This window comes from Pelodiscus sinensis, chromosome 11 (genome assembly GCF_049634645.1).
Source record: "Pelodiscus sinensis isolate JC-2024 chromosome 11, ASM4963464v1, whole genome shotgun sequence".
In the NCBI taxonomy this organism is placed as follows: Eukaryota; Metazoa; Chordata; order Testudines; family Trionychidae; genus Pelodiscus; species Pelodiscus sinensis.
The window spans coordinates 8,506,440-8,527,987 of NC_134721.1; the positions used below are offsets into that span (position 1 = coordinate 8,506,440).

At 46.4% G+C, this 21,548-nt stretch overlaps 1 protein-coding gene across 5 annotated transcripts in view; it reads right to left on the reverse strand.

Moving 5' to 3' along the window:
* FRMD4B (FERM domain containing 4B) overlaps window positions 1-21,548 on the reverse strand; it is a 229,673-nt gene continuing 208,125 nt past the window's right edge. For 4 of the 5 annotated variants that reach the window (XM_075938573.1, XM_075938572.1, XM_014571990.3 and 1 more), the window contains 12 exons: window positions 20,438-20,576; window positions 19,831-19,972; window positions 19,175-19,308; window positions 18,972-19,091; window positions 17,144-17,372; window positions 11,989-12,045; window positions 9,274-9,421; window positions 8,001-8,120; window positions 5,291-6,096; window positions 4,130-4,262; window positions 3,033-3,273; window positions 1-1,577 (listed from right to left, as the gene is read on the reverse strand). In XM_075938573.1, coding sequence (XP_075794688.1) covers window positions 3,051-3,273; window positions 4,130-4,262; window positions 5,291-6,096; window positions 8,001-8,120; window positions 9,274-9,421; window positions 11,989-12,045; window positions 17,144-17,372; window positions 18,972-19,091; window positions 19,175-19,308; window positions 19,831-19,972; window positions 20,438-20,576 — 2,251 coding nt within the window. In that variant the 3' untranslated portion in view covers window positions 1-1,577; window positions 3,033-3,050. The remainder of the gene's footprint in view (window positions 1,578-3,032; window positions 3,274-4,129; window positions 4,263-5,290; window positions 6,097-8,000; window positions 8,121-9,273; window positions 9,422-11,988; window positions 12,046-17,143; window positions 17,373-18,971; window positions 19,092-19,174; window positions 19,309-19,830; window positions 19,973-20,437; window positions 20,577-21,548) is intronic. The other variant, XM_006120015.4, reaches the window with a different exon arrangement.

Here is a 21,548-nt window from a genome sequence, read left to right on the forward strand (position 1 = left end):
TTATTTTTATTGTTTTGTTTATTCCAAACCTCAACTCTAATAATACAAACGACTGAAGACCTGTTTAACAAATTTATCTTTCAGTCTATATTACATGCTTTGGAATATTTGTAAAAAAATGTTCAAAAAAGTTTATCAGAAACTTTGCTATTCACAATATGAACAAGAAATAACTAATCCTCTGTATAAAAGAAAAAAAGCACCATTGTATGGAATCCAGAAGCACAGTACAGCAGAGAAACAAGAATTATTTTACAGTATGCAATTTTTTTTGTAAACTACACAAGTTAGTCCACACTAATTTGTTCCTACAGATGGATGATATGAGGTAGGCGTATCCCTCCTAGACCAAAACTGCTGTTGATTTTTTTTAAAACGATGTAAATGACTTTTTGAAAATGCTGTTTTGTCACTTAGTGACTTCTTAATGCACTTGGCATTTCAGATGACGTTATACAATTTTAATGCCCTCAATTTTAAGGCACCAACTTAGTCTTTTTTTTTTTTTGCATCCACCTTAGAATACTGGCCAGTTTATTAAAATTGTTCTGCATTTGATAACTTGAGTATTCAACTTTTCCATCAACCTGACAGAGCAAAATGTAATGGCTATCTAACAGTTCACTGTGCATTTAACATGACCATATGCATGCTTATCTGCACAATGAAATTGTACCATGGGAAATTCATTAAGTGTGAGGATATCAATTATATTTTATCATGGAAACAGTTCAAAGTCTGCTGCTTCTATTTCCAAAATCCACAACCTTACAGGGTTAGTTTTACGCTGCATGTTGCAGCAGCAAATTGCCTGTCTTTCCAAAATCCATTTTGTGGTGCTTACAAACAAACACTCTAAATAACACCCTCCAAATTTTGTTTTTAGAGCTCATTCAAGCCTCCATTAAAAACCCAGCCTTCCTTCAAGTAATATTCCAATACTGACGGAGTCAATCTTTGCCTCATTCACACACATGCACACGGTATCCTTCATCAGCTTATGAAGTTTTTCTTGGTCGCCATAAGTGACAGGTGAAGAAATTTTTATTTCCTCTTTCAGCCACCTGAATTGTGCTCCTAAAATTCCTGTATTCTCCATAAGAGTCTCCTTTTCACATTTTTTGAGGTTTGTCTTCAACACCTTCCAGTCTTCTAAAAAGTGCTTGCTAAATATAAATACTTCAGCCAAGTGCTGCGTCTCGTCACTAGATTCAGTGGCAGCTTGCCCTTGCTCAGTTAGGCTTTCAGCTAGATTCAGAAAGAAATGCCATTGTTGGAAAGTCGTTTGTAACTTTGCACATGTCCCTCTTCATGGTGAACGCAATCTTCCCTCACATGCAAAAATATTTTCATGTGTGCGCGGGGCCGGGGGGATTCCACAAGAGGTCTCTTTCGCAGGAACAGCATTCTGTGCGAAGCACATGGAGGGTGCAAAGGCAGGGCTGTCAACCACCTACACCAGCGTCCCAGGCTTAGAATCCTCATGCCAAAATAGCCTCTGTTCATTACTGTGCAAGTCAGCTTCCAACTGGTTCTCGTCAGCATCATCCAGCAGCTGGCTTCTCTCTGCATAAACTCTACAAAAGAAACATGGCATCGGTGAGAAATGAGGGCACAATAACCTTTGCACTGGGATTTCAGGTGCGGGCTGGTCATGCTTAGAAGTAAATAATCCGTAGAGACTGAATAGCTTTTGATCTCAGTGACACCCTGAGAAACTCAAGAGTAACCTCATTGACTCTGAGTATTACAACGTCAATGAGGTTCCTCTGGGCTTACAGCTGCGTAATCGGGATCCAAATGTAACCCTATGGCTTGTTCTCCAGACAGGGAAGATTATAAAGAGGTAGATCCTCAGCGGGTGTAAATTGTCATAGTTCCACTGATTTCAAATAGAGCTATGACAATTACATACCCTCGCGTGGTTCCCAATGTCAACAAGGTAATTAGTGTCACATCCAATTACCTTGTTCTGCATGCGGCACTCCACTGGTACTTATGAGAATACTGCCTGCAGAGAAGAGCCATGCAGCACATGGCCTCAGTCATTTTGCACAGTCACACACTGCTATTTTCATTACACAGACACTGGTCATACTGATGTACATCTGGACGATGATCAGAATGTAAAACTAAAAGATACAGTTAACGTAAATCATATGGATAAAGCTGTCACAACAAGGCAGCTTAATCATATTTTTCAAACCCAGTTGTAGAAAGTTAAGTCATTAGTACAAATGCTGTTTTTAAAATGTTGTTACTGTCGTTCTTTTAGTCACTGCAGTAACAACCCCAAACTGAAGGCCTTTAGTGAAAATCAATGTCAGGACTTTTATACTCCCTTCTTAGTGGTTCTGGTGGCTTAAAACCAAATGAAAGCATCATTAGGCAACTTCACAAAATGCCAACCCAGCAGCAAGCAAAAACTGCAATCCACGAAGCAGCACACAGAAATGGGGAGTACTTACTGCAGTTGGCTACAGTTAGCATAAGAATATTTAAAAGTGATCTAATTTCTGCAGGCACAATCTTTCTCCTGGACAGAAGACCTTTGTTCTGACTGATAACAGGTGGAGTTAGAAAGTGCAGGAGGGAGGAGACAGAAAACATGAAGTAGAAGAAGCAGAAAAGTGACATGAATGTCTGTTTGCAGCGCTAGAGTGAAACGCTGGACTGTTCCAGCCCTGGACAGAATAAACATGCCCCGAGTGGCCAGTTCCTACATTTGTGTGAAAGGGAATAAGAGGCATAACTTGTCTAAAGTTTCATTAAGAACGGCCATACTGGGTCAGACTAAAGGTCCATCTAGCCCAGTATCCTGTCTGCCGACAATGGCCAATGCTAGATACACCAGAGGGAGTGAACAGAACAGGTAACCCTCATGTGATCCCTCTCCTGTCACCCATTTTCAGCCCCTGACAGACCGAAGCTAGGGACACCATTCCTCCCCATCCTGCCTCTTTAGGCAGCAGTCTTTGTAGCCATGTCAAGTCCAGATGGTTTAAGTGTTAAGCCCCCACCGTGATACACACTTGGTTTATTTGTGGTGACTATAACTGGGTAGCATCTTTGAAGGCGATCACAGAGCTTGTAGAGAAACAGCCTCTTCCTTGGGAGGCACAGTGTCTCCAGGAGTGGAGGGGGAGTAAGGTTGCCGGACCACTCATAGGATGAAGAAAATGACTCCTTCTCCGTACAACAGCGGTGAGCCGCGTACAGCCCATGGGGGCTCCACCTGCAGCCTGCAGGCCCCCCGTTCGCAGTGTTCCAGCTCTGGGAGGGAGAGAGAGGAGCGGGATGGAACACAAATCAGGTGCTTTGCGGGGTCCAAAGGTGCTGGGAGGGAGGAGCAGATACATGCAGGGCTCTGGTAGGAGGGCAGATGGAGGGAGGAGGGCACAGGCCGCAGGCTTAGGCCAACGGTCCGTGGGCTGCTGCAGCCCTCTGAGGTGACCCACCCACAATTCCTGGTTGTCGATCCCTGCCATAGTGTCTGCTGTGTTGTAGGACAGAGTCACAGGTACGCTCTCTGTAAAGACTTGTGCCCTAGAGATGCTGGCTTGATACTCGTTCTCAGGGCAGGGCAAAGTCTGTGATACGCCTTGCCCCAGCAGAGAGATGTAAGGGGAATGCTATATGCACCTTGGCTCATCCTTGCAGGGGCAGTTGTGCCCTTAACTCTTCTCTGTGCCTGTTTTCCCATCATTACAATAGATAGAATTACACTTTCCTCCCTTTTTCCCTCTTAGGCCTAGCATGCAGTTAATGAATGGGCCCGAGTCTCAGATGGTGTATATCAATTTAGCTCCAGTGGCTAGAACGGAGCTATGCCCATTTACACCAGCTCATGGTCTGCTCTAGTGTAACTGATTTCAGAGCAAAGGATCAAAGGTGCCGTAGTGTCAATAGAGCAAAATATTACCCAAGAACAGCTAGAAAGAAACGCAGGAATATTCTTGCTTGAGTCAGCCAATGCTGTGCTGTACAGAGAAGGTCTGCGCGCAGTACGTTGGTTTCATAACTGCTCTTAGTTGAGGAGTTACCTGAAACCTGATTGCTATCTTGCTAAATTTTAAAAGCTTACACAGTACAGAGGACAGGGCAGCCAGTCTTTCTGCTCTTGGCTCACCTGCTCTGCAGTGGAAGGTTGCCATAAGCGCTCCCGTAACAGCTGGTAGAAGAGGCTTGAGACAGTGTATCGTAATCAGAAAGCCCTAGTGCAATCTGGTTCCGCCAGTTTCCAGACGTGTTTGCAGAAGACGCTAGAAGTGTAAAAAAAAAAATAATTACAGCAAATTAGTTATTTCGGCAGCTCAGAGGACTGAAAGCAGCAACATGTTTTTCATTAACAATCCCTGTAGGTTTCTGTCGGACACGCAGACTCCAAACACACCTGTATTTACATGTACTTTGGAAACTGAGTCATGGTGTGCAGAGTGTAGAGGAACAGTGAGGGTTGCTATAAAAGAGTCTGTGAGCCTCCTAGTAGCTGTCTTCTGTGCTTTTGAAACCAGCCAGAGTAGCGGTGTATACACTAAACGAGGTTTTGCATGTGCTGAGTATTCGGGGTCCATGGATATTTGGATCCTGTTGTACCTGTGTGGTTTTTGCCCAAAGGGCAAATGACTCAGCAGTGTGAAAACAGAGCAGGGAATCTGGCCCCCGGCCTAGTGCCTCAGACTTGGACTATCTCTGCAGCCTAGGGCAATGAAACCACGGACTGGGGCCGTTCGCCGTCTGCTGTGTCTAGAACACATGGCTGATAACACTTCCCAACCTCACAGCTGTGTTCCATTGACTCAGCCACTGTGAGCGACTAACAGAATACAGGGTGCAAGCTCATTTTGAAAGGGATCACTATGTTGGTGGTGTCCTTCCCGGTGGGAGCTGCAGGACAGTGATGCTCCCAGGAACTACCTCCCAGCCTTGGAAAACGCTGCATGGCTAACCGGACACACGACACTGGACAACTAAGAGCTTTTCCCATCAGCAGTGCTTCTGGGAACAACCTTGAAGTCTGAGCCAGGTCAAATGCAAACAGGAAGCTTGGAGCACGTATCTATCCCTCCTGGTAGGGCATGTGCCTCCTCCCCCCTGCAAATATCAAAGCAATTTCTCTCGTAAAGGTTCATATTTAGCCACTTGGCATTTCCGTTTTATTGGATGAAATTCTGCCCTCGGTTATCCTCATGCAGGCCCATTTCCTGCATGGATTTCAATGGGCTTGTAAGGGTATAAATGAGAGGAAGGGACATCTAAAACATCAAGCCGATCCCAAATCATAAATTACCTGAAGAGAAAGAAGAAGCCCGACTGCTAGGAGAACACGGTACTTGCAGCCCGGCAAAGCCCAGGCTCCGTTGAGATCCTCGGTCAGAGTCAAAGCCTGCCTGCAGACTCTGACACGGGTCCTTTTGACCGGAGGCACGTTGGTACCAACCACGGAGGTGCTCTGCTACTAAGGCCTTGTGAATGTTTTTGGTTATATGCTGCGTTTTAGCAACTTGTTTCCTTGGTAGTCTCAGAGTTGCATACGGATTGTGGGATACTCGTTCCATCTCCCCTTCCTGGTAGGACCTGAGTTCCCGATAACGGTCATACACACAGGGGGCCGCTGAGCGATAGGAAGGGTTGACGCTATACTGTCCCTCTGTGTCATTCTCATAAACGTATCCCCCGTTGTAATAAACGTCACAGTCAGCGTAAGGTGAATATCCAGAAACATAGTAGCTAGAGGAAGGCTGCTCCTGGCTCTTTTGGTAGACGCTGTTCCGTGGGTCTTTCTGGGCCAGATTGGGCATGCTTCCTGAACTGGCAGCAGAAATGTTTTGTTTCTTCGACCTCCTTCGACCCCTTGTGCGGTTGTCAAGCGTCTGTGTGGTGTAATAGGGGCTAGGGGTTGGCGTCACGCAGTAATATTCTGCACTTGACTGGCTGGTGTAGGACGACCCATCGTCTAGGATTTCAGTGCTGCTGCTGCGCTGGGATTTGGAGAGGGAGAAGACGGGCTTGTCGCTGGCAGGCTCCGACAGCAAATGGGTTTGGGACTCTAGACTCCCGCTGCGCTGTCTGCAGTGCTCTGGGGAAATATCCGGCCTGAAACGGAAAAAAATTAAACTGTTTGCCGAAGTCGTATGCAGACACGAGGCATTTGAGAGCAGGGATGTTCAAATGTGTTTATTTAGGTAAACGTCTAATTGCTGAACATTTCAGCACTTACCAGGTTACATGCGGAGGGGGGAAAGGGGGACAGGTGGGAACCAGAGCTTGCAGGAATCTGGCTTTTACATGTGGGGGGAGGGAGGAAGAACGACACACACAGACAGCTCCCTGCATGTACCAGCTCCAGCAGAGCCACCTCTTCCCAGAGGCAGCAGCACAGGGATGGGGGAGGGCTGCATGTAAGTGTGAAGAATAACTAATAAGCCCAGGCTCATCCGTTAACTGTGTCCACAGGTACATGCTTACGTCCCTATTTGAGTTAATGTGCAGCAAACAAAGAATTCTTTCCAAGCCAAGCAGAGGTTCAGGTTCTGGCTGGAGATGCAAAGTGCTAGATGACTATTACTAAGTCACTGGCCATACCAACCAAGGCAAATCCTTTCTTGCTGCTGGTGACCTGACAGAACAAAGTAAGAAGCTTGAAGCCAAGTTCAGTTTGCCATAATCCAAATCCTTTGACAGGGAAGATAAAGATCCCATGTATAATATACAACACGTCTCCCGGCCACATGCAATGCCTGGCATGGCCTCAAAATCATTTTTTGCTTTTCTCGATAAAAAGTCTGGATGACAGTCAAGTGAACTTGGCTCAAAGATTCTGTCTTTGCAGCAGCACTGAGCTCGTGCGACAACAGATCATTCAACACCCTGGCTAACGGGAGACCAACAAAGAGGTTGTCTGATAATGAGTTACAAGCACTGTTCCCTATAAGCTGTGTGCTTGTGCGGCCACTCAGGAGAGATTCAAATGCCGCCCAGCTGATTAGCAGAGTGCACGCAGCTAGGTTTTGTGTTTCTCCTGGTGGTGCACATTCACACATGCCTCGGTGCACACAAAAAATTATTCTGCATGTGGATGGAAAAGATTAGAGAGAACACTGATTACAAGAGGATTTCACCCCCCACTCCTTTGCCTTTATGTTTACTATCCCCAAAGATAAGATGATAAAAATAATACTGGGCTAGCAGTGTCTTAAGAATTGTATAGATCCCTTTCTGAAACAGGCAATACTGTGAAGCTTAAATGCAAAACACCTGAAATTTGGATATTTAAAACTAGGACACTCATAGCCATCCTAGCTACAGACGGTCCCCGAGTTGCGAACGGTCGACGTATGACTGTTCACAGTTATGACTGAAACTGTCGTAAATGGCGGACCCCAAGTTACGAACGCGATCTGCGCTTACGAACAGCGTGGTTGTTTGTAACTCTATGGGGTCTGAGTTACGAACAAACCGAGTTACGACCAACTGCTTGGTCCGTAACCAGTTCGTAAGTCGGGAAGAGGCTGTATTTATACAGCCCTCCATCACTGCATGGGCAACAATTCCCAAACGGCATCCATCTCATCTCTCAGTCTGTATACACTGTCCTCTGGAAGTCTACAGCTAACACTTGAGCATGAAAAGTCCACCATGTACATGTTGAAAAGCTGGTACAGAGCTGTCTGTGCCAACGATGGCTGAGAATGGGATGAAAGGAACTTAAATTTCTTACAGGTACAACCTTCTTGCAACCCAGGTCCCTGCCAGTTCTTTAAATAGCTCCTTGCTGGCTTTTGCTGGAGTTAAGTCAATTCTTGCTGGAGCTGCGTATTGGGGTGCACCCCCTTACTTTCACCTCTGATTTAAAATCAAAGGCGGACAGCTCGGCCCCCATCTCAGCAAGGGTCTTACACAAAAGGATCCTATTTCTTTACCCTCTTAAAAACCGCTGATTTGACGTCTCTGCACAAGATGCGCGTGACTCCCCATAGATATCATGGAATTCAGCTTACTGTAAGTGGGTGCTGCTGTAGGCATTGCGTGTGAGCACGGGTGTGGTAGGCATGCTTCTCCCGCCATGGGACTGCCGCTCCAGAACGCGGTAAGGACTGCTGTGTGTCGACAGAGTGTCTCTGCAATCAGAAACAGAAGAATCCAGCACCTGGCCATCACCAAAATATCACCAAGAAGATGCAAAGGATGGCGGCAGTGACATTACTTGCATACTGACCCAAAGGAAAAGACGGGCGAGGGTAGAGGAAGCAGAGGCCAGTGTGGCAGTGTCTGCCGGTATGGTGAAGGTCAGCACTATTCTGCCAGCCTGGCCCCACCCAGACTCCATCCCCAGAATGCCTACTGTAGGTCACACCCCTGGCTCAAGAGGTTAACACGGCAAGGAAGTTCATCCCAAAGATGAATTGTAGGAAGAATTGCTGCCAAGGGACAGTGAGGCAGAGCAGGATCAACAGAAAAGGAATCTGGGAAACACTGGAATGGGACAATAGCACTAGTCAAAGTTATAGACGTTCAATTAATTATAATTCGATATATGAGTTTGATAGGACAGAGAATTCTGCTTAAATTCCAGGGGAGCACTGACAAGTCAGTGGTGCCACACTGTCCAATGCACACTAGGGATGTCAAATCCCGTTTAATTGGCTGGAGCAGCCCCTCCCTGTGGGGTACCCGGGCTCGCTAAGGACAGAGGCTGCTCTGGACGCTGGAGCAGCCCCTGCCTGGGGCGGGTGGGGTGCTCCTCCAGCCCCCACCGATTAACCCTTCACATCTCTACTGCACACTGATATTTTTTACACGTGTTCATAGAGCTGATCTTGCAAGCACCTACTGTCAGGCATGGGATCGGATCCGTAGTACATTAAAGCCAATGAGAATCCTTGCATTCCGTTGGCCTGGGCTCATACTACTTACTTACAGGGCTCTCAGCAACTTTAGCTCGTGGCTATGAGCATTACAGGCCCGATCGCGACAAGCTGAGAATTCTCAGCTCCCACCGATGTCCACGGAACGTGAGAGAGCACAGCATCCCGGCGGGTCCCTGTGCTTGGTGGCAGGCTGAGATCACAGATGTGCAACTGTGCTACAACAGTGCCCTGGCTAGAATGCGGACACGATCAGGATGGATGCACAGAGTTCTCCTCTATCACTAAAACATCCTCCACAGGGAAGATCCGCCCTGATGCCAGCAGGCTAAGTTGTAGTGTTTTGTTACAACAGAGACAACAGTCGGCTCACACCCGCAATACAACCAGAACAGAAGTATAATACCTAGAGTGTCTGTTTTCCAGGAGCTGTTCGGTGAGGGAGGACTTCCGAAGATGGATTCTCTCCAAGCCAAGGGACTTTGGCGGAGGGATTCTTGGAGAAAGCTGAATGCAGCTCGTTCCCTGGCCTGGTGCAGTAAAGGAATCGTTGGCTGTTGGAAAGAAACATGAGGCTTTTTGTTAGCAAAATCTTAGCCACATTTAGGAAAAAATTACAACCTCTAACCCAGAGAGAGTGGGGGTGCTGGAAACTCCCTGAGGTTCCACTAGCACATCCTCTCCTCTGTGGGGACAAGGTGAGGATGCCTTCACCAAGGGGAGACGGGTAAAATGGGGAGAGGCATTGCTTTCCCAAGCCGCCAGCCTGGCCCCACTGGGTATGTCTAGACTACATGGCTCCGTCCATTTCACGAGGCATACTGGAGCGGTCGACAAAGGCTTCCCTTGTCGACCTCGGCGTGTCCAGACTGCCCCGCTGTGCCACCAAACAGCTGATCGGCACAGCGCAGCGACCATTTTGATGTAAATGAAGCGGTGATTATTTAAATCACTGCTTCATTTCCCTATATCTAGTAAACTCATCTACATGGCCGATGGAGCCATGTAGTCTAGACATACCCACTCAGACTCCATCCCCAAAATGCCTGCTGTAGGTGTCTTGGGGGTGGAGTTCTGCTGCCTCCGAGCGCCCGCCCTCCCCATGCTCTGGGGCCAGGGAGGCTGGGGCTGTGCTCTGCCCACCCTTCCTGTGGTGCTGGGCGGGGGGAGGAGGAGAGGAGAGGCTTGGCTTCCATGGGAGGCGGGGGTGGGGCCTGAGCAGAAGGGGCAGGGCGTGGGGCTTTCCCCAGCCCTACCTTAACCCATCGCCCATGCCTTCATCTCCTCTCCCAGGAGCCTTGTCTGCATAACATCCCTGTCCAGGGTAAGGGGACACTGCGAAACAGCAATTAGTACTGATTTAAGCAATTGTCACTCCTGCCTGGGTCTCTGCCAGGTTACAAAGGACACTTCTTGGGGAAAGCGATTATTGTTCCTGGACTGTCAGCTAAGCTGGCCTGCAGCCGTTTCTGTGGAGATGGCGGGGAGGCATATGGCAGAACTAAATTCCCCCACTTTCCCTTCAATTTTCTCCTCTCTGCCCAGGCCGGACGAGGGGGCTTAGAACATAAAGAACGGCCGTACTGGGTCAGACCAAAGGTCCATCTAGCCCAGTAGCCTGTCTACCGACAGTGACCAGCACCACGTGCCCCAGAGGGGGTGGACCGAAGACAATGATCAAGCGATTTGTCTCGTGCCATCTCTCTCCAGCCTCTGACCAGAGGCCAAGGACACTGTTTTATCCCCTGGCTAATAGCCTTTTATGGACCTAACCTCCATGAAATTATCTAGCTTCTCTTTAAACTCTATTATAGTCCTAGCCTTCACAGCCTCCTCTGGCAAGGAGTTCCACAGGTTGACTACACGCTGTGTGAAGAAGAACGTTCTTTTATTAGTTTTAAACCTGCTACCCATTAATTTCATTTGGTGTCCTCTAGTTCTTCTATTTAGGGAACTAATGAAGAAACTTTTCTTTATCGGCCCTCTCCACACCACACATGATTTTATAGACCTCTATCATAGCCCCCCCTCAGTCGCCTCTTTTCTAAACTGAAATGGGATAGGGCTTCAGGCCCTATCTGTGTTGCGTTACAATGACTATTAGAAGGCACTTAGAAATAAAAGTTTCCTGAAAATACGTCTCACTATGAAGGGTCAACTTTAATTATCTGCCGCGAGGAAAAACTGGGCTAAGTGTTTTCAGCTGGACACAACTGAGCACACTCGGGGCTTAATTTTGATCTCACTTGCTTTAGGGCTTGATCCTCTGTCCATCAAAGCCAGCGACCCAGCTTCCATTGGCTGGAACTGCTGCAGGATCAAATGCTGGGTGAACACACGAAACTCACTCCCACCTGTGAGACTCAGGTGTGAGAGTCAAGACACAGGCACAAGGCTGCAGTGAAACCAGATTCGAGCCCTCACTAAGCAGCGAGTCATTGTCTGGATAATATTTGTTCCCAAATCCAGATGACAAATCTAAAAAAATGTGAAGCCAAGGCTTGTCCAGATGGTGACTGGTCTAATGCTATGTTTAGGGGCGGCAGGTGGTGAGGGGAGGGGAATCAAGTGTATTAAATCAGAATACCATATCCCTGGCAAGATACTGAACGTCATTTAACATGCAAACAGGTCGTTCATTTCTCTGCATGTTTTAATAGTTTAATGATTTAGAACTGCAATGACGACATCTGAGTTAGACACTTCCTGTCAGCTAACGATTGGCTGGTTTAACTGGCCAGATACCTCCAGCTAGTCATTCACCACCAGGAAGTGCTCTCTCCTGCCAGCTCCTACTGCTGGAATTGTTTGCTCTTACAAGAGCGGTGCGCTTATTTCTGAAGGTTAATCAGGAGAGCTATCCCATTAAAACAGCAATTGTCTCCAAAGAAAACTTACTCGCCAGCATGCTTTTGGCAAATACATGGTTTCAAAGAACCGATTTTGTTTATACATGTTCTCCTCAGAATAAAATCATTGCCCACTAAGACATTTAGCAAACTAAGATTTAAATAAAGGCGTCAGAGATGTAGATCAGAATAAGGCACTGAAAATATAACATTAGTATTTATGGTAATGATATACTTTATACTGCATATATGGAAAAGTGTAAGCGACGTACCATCGTCATAAACTGTTGTATCAGACAAAGAGCTACTCTCCGATGGGATTATATCATCTGTAAATGAAAATAAAGGATTTGAGAGACAGGATATTCTACAGAGGTTTTCAAATACTCTATTTTAAAATAAGCTGCAGAGCTAGATGGACGTGAACTGCAGTATCCCGTGATGGGTACTTAGTCTTTCACATTCTGATCATCCTATTTTGCACTTCATTCCTATCTGATTTGTTTATATTATAATTTAATAAGCTACCAAATAGGACAATATTTGGGATAGAATTTTCAACTCCAATGGGATTCAGGCACCTAACCTGTTTGGGCACATAAGAAAAAATCCCACGAGGCACCAAATCCCTTTGCTGTTACGACTCCAAATTACTTTTGAAAGTGGACTCTGGGGCTTTTGAAAATGTTACGTTTAGGCCATTTCTTCTCTCAGTTACACGGACGCAAATTGAGACTATTTCCATTGTTTTCAATGGCAGCCATTGAAATTTACACCAGTGTTAACAGAGCTGAATCAGACCCATGGTTCTGCAATTTTTTTTTAAACCCACATTTTGTATTTCTTCATAATGCTCTCTTGCATATGCCAAATGAAGCTCATCTTTCCACTTGATGCGTTACCAATCTGTAAGGAATCTGAAGCTTGAATATCCTTAAACACAAGAGGAGAAGGCCCATCGGAGAAGCAGTTGGTGACAGCCACAGCAGTTGGCTACTACCATAGCACAGCTGTCTCTTCAGCCCACGCATCATAAACATAAGTTGCACAAGTTTGTTCCATGCTTGGTGTGGGGGAGTTATAAAAAGCAGGCTGTGAAGAACAGCACAGTAACCGTACTGGCTGTTGCACTGAGAAGACTCCCATGCTGCGGAGAAAGGACACTACCATGCCCCCCCCACCTCCTTCCTCTGCAACCGTAACAAACACTAGGCAAACTCCCATGGTTCTTATTCAGGGTTCATTCAATGGACTTCACTGTGTAAAAACAATGTCAATAAAGAGGGAAGATATCAAGATCCGGCTTCACGAAAGGCAAAACCCCACTGCTGAGATAACAATGAATGGACAGCCAGCTAAGCATTCTCTCTCTGTAAAATACACACACACACACACACACACACACACACACGGAATAGTTGTTGAGCAATGGGCAGTACTGTCACAAAAAAAGCACTCTCTGTGTGTATTTATGTATATAAAAGTCTCAGGGGGTAGCTGTGTTAGTCTCTAACTTTAAATACAATGAATTAGTCTTGTGGCACCTTAGAAACTAACCAAATAAATATAACGCGGCTACCCCCTGAGACTTCTCAACATTACAAACATCTGAAGCTGTGTGATTCCAGTCCCTGCCTCCAGCCCCAGAAATCTCAACCCACAATATAGGGCAAGGTGCAGAGTCAGGGAAGAAAACTGTAAAAAAGGAGAGAGTTCAGTATGGGAGGAGGTGCTGGATAAAAGGAGATTCTGCAGGAAAACGGGGCAAGGGAGATATCGGTTCTGGAAACAGGGTACTTGTATGGACAGTCAACAAAACACCTAGATCTACACCCAAAGTAAACACTCTCCAAACAGATACTTCTCCATCATTTCCATTCTCTTTAACTCATCACTAGGAAGAGAGCTAAACAAGTCAGCTGTCTAGCAATGTACTCCACTGCCCCTCCTCCACTGCAGTTTTTTAAACACATTAGGACAGCCAATATATGCTAGGCCATGTGCACCATCTGCTACACAAATGTCAGATGCCGCACTGTGTGGAAGGGCACAACCAGAGCCTTCTGCAGCCAGGGGGGTGAGTCAATGGCCCCAGACAAGTGGCCCGGCCTGGAATGAGAACTATGAAAGCCAAGTACGTACTTCAATCTCCCATCCCCAGAGGACAGGAATGAGAACAGCACAGGGCCAACCCACAGACGGAGGCTGCTATTTAATGCATCATTCCCAACAGCCATTCCTAAATTCACAGCTGTGACTGCCTTGTTGCCACGCTTCTTACCAACAGGCCACTCGTCAGCTTCCCGAACCCACCAGCACAGAGCACGGGCGAGACCCTCCCAGAGCGAGCAGGGTCAATGACGGCCCAATGGCTGCCAGCAGAGCGGTTGCGGACGACTGGGCAGATGCGCCATAAATGTTGGCTGTGCTCTTTCCGAACGCCAAGCAGCCCAGCCCAGCATCACCCAGCCCAGCACATACTGCTTCAGAGGGAGTCACCATACTGGTTTGGAGTGCAGCTTATCTCCCTCCAGGCCAAAGCTTGCAGTCCTTGCTCAAGCAAGACTCCCAGTCAAGTCAGTTGCCAGATATTGGGAAATAACGACGTGGGTGGGTGTTTTTCTGAGCGAAAACCGAATGACTGCCAGAAGGTGGGAACGGCCAACGAGGAGGGATCACGTGATGACTCCCTGTTTTGTTCAATCCCTCTGGGGCACCTGGCATTGGCCACTGTCAGCAGACAGGACACTGGGCTAGATGGACCTTTGGTCTGACCCAGTCTGGCCGTTCTTGTGGAGCTGTCTCCATGCTAAATTCCCCATTTTACACAATGGTGCCAGCATGCCCCATGTGGTAAGCAGCAGGGGTTGTACACAGCTAGTGGACCATGAGGGTCATGGTACTTATTAGCCCAGTATGTTACTTGTTCTAGGTGTGTAAGTTTGCCCCGAACTACTGCCTACAGTGGGAAACACAAGGCTGGAGAAGGAAATACCACTTTCACCCTGTCCACTAGAATCTGACGGTTAGGTCAGCTAACGTCCTCCAGCCAATCAACAATGACAAATCGCCTTCCCTTGCATTACCACTTGCTGAAAAAAATTCCAAGTGAATTCTGAAACCAAAGGGGACAAGGCAACAGTCACCCCAGCAGAAAATCTAGGCCCTGTGTAAAAACAATGAGAAATTCTGGGTGCCTTAAAGACTAACAAAATGCCCAAATAAATTTGTTAGTTTTTAAGGTACCAGAAGGCTCTTTTTTTTTCCGAAACAGACCAACACAGCTACCCCTCTGAGACTAAGCCCTATGTAGACTCCCTTATGTTGCAATATTTAAATGGATAAATATATGCTCTGAAGGGCCCTTATTCCGGAACTGAAGAGGTACAATGGGCACCACTGATATCCCACACATGGATCGATGGAATACAATATACATATACAGGTTGAACCTCTCTAGTCTGACACTGTCTGGCCTGCCAACATTGGTGATCTGGCATGATTTGAGTTACCTGGATGTCCACTTATCATGGGTGTGGCCAAGTTTCCCGTGGTTCCATAAACTTTGTTTACAGCCACCAGTGCTGGCTCTCAGCCTTCTGTGCTGCTATTTAGCTCTAATTTACCCCTAAATGTCTTCTAAGGGCCCAGGAAGCAGTGAAGTGTTGGTAATGCTGCTAGACAATATTGACCTCTCATGGTTTAGCAAATTCTCTAGTCAGGTCCCGAAGTGCCACATTAGAGAGGTTCAACCTGTACTACAGAAAAAGTATACTCTCCTTCTCTACCTTCCTGCTACCAGGAGAAACTACATCTTTTAACTCTTGTAACTGTATGTTTTGGGCTTAGCAAAATGACCAAAAAGAAACTGATCAAACATCAACAGTCATATCTATATATATATCTATATATATATACACACACACAGATGGTCAAGGAGCAGGAAGATGTGACAAAAAGCCATGGAAACCTTAAAGAAGATACACTATACATATGTTTCTGCTATTTCAACCTTCTTTTCTCAATTAGCTCAATATATTATTTAGTGACCTCTCACACAAAAGGGCTGGAATCAAATCATGCCTTACTTTGAGAATGGAGAAGGAAGTGGCATTTATATTTCTCTTAGGCTACGTCTAGACTGCAAGCCTCTTTCGAAAAAGTCTCTTCCAAAAAAGAGCCTCTAGACTATGACCAGTACTTTCGAAAAAGCAAGCCGAAAAAGCAGGCAGTCTGGATGTTCTCTTTCAAAAAAGCCCTGTTTGCATTCAAGAACACTTTTTTTCAAAAGAGCACTTTCGCAAAAAGGCATTCTTCCTCATAACATGAGGTTTCCCGCGGTCAAAAAAACTGCTGTGTTCTTTTGATTTACTTTTGAAAGAACGCAGCGGCAGTGTAGATGCAGGGGAAGTTTTTTCGAAAAAATCCTGGACTCTAGACACACCCTTACTGTCATTATTTGCAAAGGGATTGCTTCTATACACACCCACTCATCACATTGCTACCTTTAAGAAGTTAAAACCCTGGCTTATGGAGTCCATATGCAACAATGCACACTAGGAACACCCCAGCTTTGTATTGTCTTATGCAGAGTCAGTAATTTTAATCCAGACAAATTCTTTGCCGCCCCGCCCCCCCGGCTTATTTTTCTGGCCTTCCCCAGCATCTGCTATGGTCCTGCAGAAATATTCACCCACTATACTTCTTACTGTCATAGCAAAATAAAAATAAAGGGATACAGATCACATGGGGGCACTGAAACAACCGAGAGATTCTTGAAGCTTATTTCAGAAATAAAAGAGCATCTAATATGCTGCTGAATAAGGTACCGTACCAGTTTTGGCTGAGAAGATGCCGCCAGCCCTTCTGCATACTGCAGTTCTTTGGTCTCTGATGTTAGAACATGTCTGCACTTGCGCCTAGCCTGCCCTATGATCTGTTCTACCCACAGCTTACGTACAGCACAGGAACAGTGTTTCATGTATATCATGCATTAATTACATCTTACTTTTCCACATAAACGCCATGGAAAGAAAAAGCATATACAGGCTGAGCCTCACTAGTCCAGCAATATTCATGGTCCAGCATGATCTTAGTTAGCTGGATGTCCACTTATCATGGGTGTAGCCACATTTCCCACAGTCCCATAAAGTTTGTTTACAGCTACGAGTCCTGGCTCTCAGGGTTCTGTGCTGTTATTTAATTACCCCTAAATGTCTTCGAAGAGCCCAGGAAGCAGCAGAAGGGTTGGTGATGCTGCCAGACAATATTGACCTCCCGTGGTTCAGCAAATTCCCTGGTTTGGCACCGGTCAGGTCCCAAGGGTGCCGGACTAGAGAGGTTCAACCTGTACAATATGTATAAACATAACTTGTAACTGAACTGAAGAGCAATCTCTCTCAGCCTCATCAGATTTTTGGAGTTTACCTGGCAAAATAAGGGTTGATTTCTGTGTTGGTTTTTTGCCACATTTGATCCTGTATTCATTTATGGAATTTTCAGTCTCTTGCAGCTTTTTCATGGCATCCGTGTAATCTTGCTTTCTTTTCTTCTTCACATTTTTACACAAGTCTGGCTCGCTGGCAAGTTTCTTCGCAGCTTCCACCAGCTTTTGCTGTATGTTGAAATTGCGCTCCAAGCTATGCAGAGTGGGGTCCTGCAGATTCATGACAACATTAGCTCTCGGTTAATAAGATACTGTAGGTCAAAGCAGATAAAACTCAGGTTACTAAATGAACTCCTAAGTGAAAACACAGAAATAGCACCAGAAATATGTGGTTTTGGTCTAGTATTTAAGCGACTCCTAGGTTCTATTCCTCAACTCCATTGAACTCACTGTGTATCCCTGAAAGAGTGATACAAACCAAAATTGTGAAACTGAGTTGCCTAAAGTTAGACATCTAACTCCATGTTAAGACACCTAAGCAAGCAAACCAAATTTTCAGGGGCGTTAAGCACTAGCTACTCTGACTGACGTCAAGGTTTGAGAATATTGGCTTGGAATCTCTGTTTCACTTTAACAAGATATGAAGCTGATGTAATCAGGGCTACTTTGCAGTGCGCCAGAAGCTCAATTAATTACTGCTTGGGCAACAGCAGTATTACACCGTGCACTGCTGCGTGATGTCAGAAGGATCCTTTGCTTCAAAAGGATTTAGTATTGCTCACCAAAAAAGTTTATTGCAGCTCTGGCTATGCCAGCGTTATTATCTGGGACTGATGAATAGGAGGTACCTGCAATCTGACACTCCACTCGGAGAATGAAGCCAGCCAGCACAGCACACAAAACAATGGATGGAGATGGTGTGCCCAAAGACTGAAAGGAGTCTTGTGAGTGTTCAGTGCATCCCTCAAAGCAGCCTCTACCTGTATAGCTCCCTACTGAGGTCCATGAAGATTATAAAACTCTCCTTCGGTTTAATCTATGCCCTGATATGCAGGCAAATCCCTACCCAGTGACACCGACTCTTGCTACCAACAAAGAGTACAGTCTACCGCCCCGTGCACAGAGCCCTATAAACCCACAGATATCTGTTTTATATCCATGGATAGCCACGTCCCCAGATGGGCATGCGGATATCCGTGGTTCATTTTTGTGGCTATAGATGTGGATGCAGATACGCATTTTGTATCTAGAACCCTTCAAATCTGCGTCTGTTTGCTTTATATCCGCTGGCATCCACATCCATGCACACGGGTACCCACGGATCATTTTTGCAGATGCCAGTTTTGTATCTGAACAGGGCTCTACTGATGCAGTTGTAAAAGTGCATCAAAACCAATGTGTGCTGCTGTTCACAGTCTCAACCGCTGCCTAATTCAGAACCGCAGAGCACTGAATTATAGTTCTGGGTTATGTCTATGCACTAAGGGACGGAACCTGCTCTCACTAAAAGCAAGGGTAAAATTTCCACGGGGAGCCTGCTGTCTTGAGCAAGGCTAGACTCCCTTTGAAGTCAGCACTTGGTTTCAATAAGGGCAGCAGGATAGGATCTGGACTGTGGGATTGAATAGATTTACCCTTCGTTCGAAAGCATACGCCTGCCTCCCCTCCCCCCGCCAGCTCCTGGCCACTCCCAGAGGAGCAAGGATCACTTACAACAGCTGATCCTTAGTGTCTGCTACCGGCATTGACACATCAGAAACATGAAGCCGTCAGTTGCTACCAGCAAGAGCCTGAGTATCAGAGAGGCTGGCTGGGTCTGGGCTTTGGCTGCCCTGTGGCTAGCAAGCTGCCTGAAATTGCTGTACCTACCTCCTCGCTGGGAAGCAGGTTATCATCCAATTTGAATGTTGTGCCTACACGCCTTCTGACCTGAGGAGGTTTCTCTCCCACGCTCAGTGGATACTCCTTGGGCATTGTGCCAGTCAACTCCTGGGGAGCGAAAAGGACGCTGGGTTAGTAACCACAGGGAGAGGTGTGCCAGCCCTCCTCTGGAATTTAAGAACAGTCCTCACCGCCTCTCGCAAGCAAATTTTCTTCAGCTCCTCGACTTTCTGCAGCAGTTTTTCTTGCAGCAGTTTTTCTTTCTTCTTCAGGTCCGCGATTTTCTCCTTCTTCTGCTCTTCGCTGACCTCAGAATCTTGAGACCCTGAAGCAACGAGTTATCTTTAATGTTGATTTGCGGGGTAGACCCATTTCCTTCCTTGGCCTAGAACAAAGGGCCTAATCCCGATTTCCCAAAGCTGCCTGAGGACGTTAAAGCACCAAAGCCTACTCAGATTCTGAAGGAGCTGGAGGTTCAATATCCAATACCCTCTAACTGTTGTGCTTGCTCTCTCTGTCACTCACACATGGCTGAATATATGTACCTAGCAGACCCAAAGTCCACATTTTTAGATGCCCCTGGATTTGCAGGTGCAATAAACAGATATCAAACTTAGCTATGGGCTAAAAATGTGTTACAGAGAGGCCGAGCTACCTTGTCTCTTCACTTATTTATAAAAAAAAAATCATTGTGTTATGCTTATCAAATCAAACCCTTCTCATGTGCTATACGATGACCTCCACTTCACCATAGCTATGAAGGAATGACATCATTTCCCCCTTTCTTGCACTTGGGCCTCACAATTTATTAATGGAACCTGGAGTCAGCTTGAAGCAAAAATGTCACCTGAAGAGATCAAACTGCCATTGCTGGCCATAATAAGCTGGTTCTTTGACTCCAAAGTCACGAGTTTGGCAACCTTTGGTGTTCCCATCTCAGTCAGGTCCATGGCAATATCATCCAAACTTCGGGCTGAAGGAATTTTTGCCTGAAAGAGTTAAAACACAATCCTGCATCATCAGGTTACCTCTAACTAGCTTCAGAACAAAGGATCATAGAGAATGACATTTCACACTTAGCCTGGTAGTCAACACCACCCTGTGGGATTTTACACTTTGCTTTCCAATGCTTGGCACCTCTCGTTATCACCATAATGCAAAACCCCTTTATTACTCCTATCGTATTCAAAATGATTGTGGGAAAGAGGCCAGACACAGGGTGGATTAAACACAGAGCTGCGATAATTCCCCCCATTTTGTGATTTCACTTCCACAGCTCTTCGCGGGAGGCAGGCTAACCTAGCTATCGCATTGTTATTTGATCTAACAGATCATGTAACAGCTCCAAAGCCAATCACTTTTCTTGCAGTTTATCGCTCGAACAACACACACTGAAGTAGGGACATGTTGGGGAGTTGAAATTTCTGCCTACAGTAACACGTCTGGTAACTTACTTTGCTTTGTTTTCTGTCCAAGTAAAACTGGTGCTGACTGATTGCCATTACCCAGATGGATTTGATCAGAGAAGTGTTTGCATACCAGGTTTGTACTACAAGTCCGCTCTGTCCAAAGGTCCTTCTGGACACTGAAATTCTAAAGGGGGCAAAAGAAACACAATCTGAGACTGGCTCTTTTTAAGGTTTTGAATACGAGCCGCCTTTTGGGGAACTGGGCAAAACTCAATACACAGCCTGTGAGTTACGTCCTTTGCTGCAGTGGTTTAAAAAAAAGAAAGAAATACCCAACCCCAACCCTTTTCTCGGGGCGGGTCTGCTGCTGCTCTGCTTTCCCTTTTTATGACAGAACTGAATCGCAGCCATAAAACCTCTCCTTTTTGCAATGCAGTGAGCTAATGGTGGGGGGACGGGTGGGGGGGGGGGGGCGGGAGGGGGGGAGGGGCGCTGCTCCTGCAGCTGAGATCAGATGCAAAGCGCTGGACATGTTATAAATCCACGCGAGAAAATGGAATGCTGAGAGATCGTGAAGGGATGAGAAAGGCAGTGTGGGATGTGCTGGGGGAATGGAGGAGTCTCTCAAAGCTGTAAGCACTTTGGTTAAGGAAGGGAAACAAAGGAGGCAGGAAGCAGACTGCTAGGTGGAAGCAGCACTGACGGAGAAAGGGAGTGGGGGGGAAAGAAGAGGAGAAAGGAAGATGGAAAAAGAAAGAAGAGGGATTTCCTGAGAGCAAACGCTGGTCCTTTACAGAAGTGACTGTGAAACAAGTGCGAGGAAGGGCAGCAATACTGTGAACTCACATTTTCACTGGCGGTGCTTCCTCTCGTGCCCACGCACAGGCTGTGGACTAAGGAGGTGGAAGTCACTGTGGGGCTATGGATGTACATGAACCTGGGGGACTCTTGCCCCCTGTCCCATTGGTCCTGCTGTCCCTGGGACACCAGCCACAGTGAGCCTCTGGAGCTGACTCTAACAGGAGGACAACTTCTCCTCTGCAGATACTGCAATGTATGTCTATGGGCATTTACTGCCACTTACTAGAACTGGGTCCATTGAGAGTATAAGGAGGCCTGGGAACTGCCCATATTCAATTTGTAACAAATATGAGGC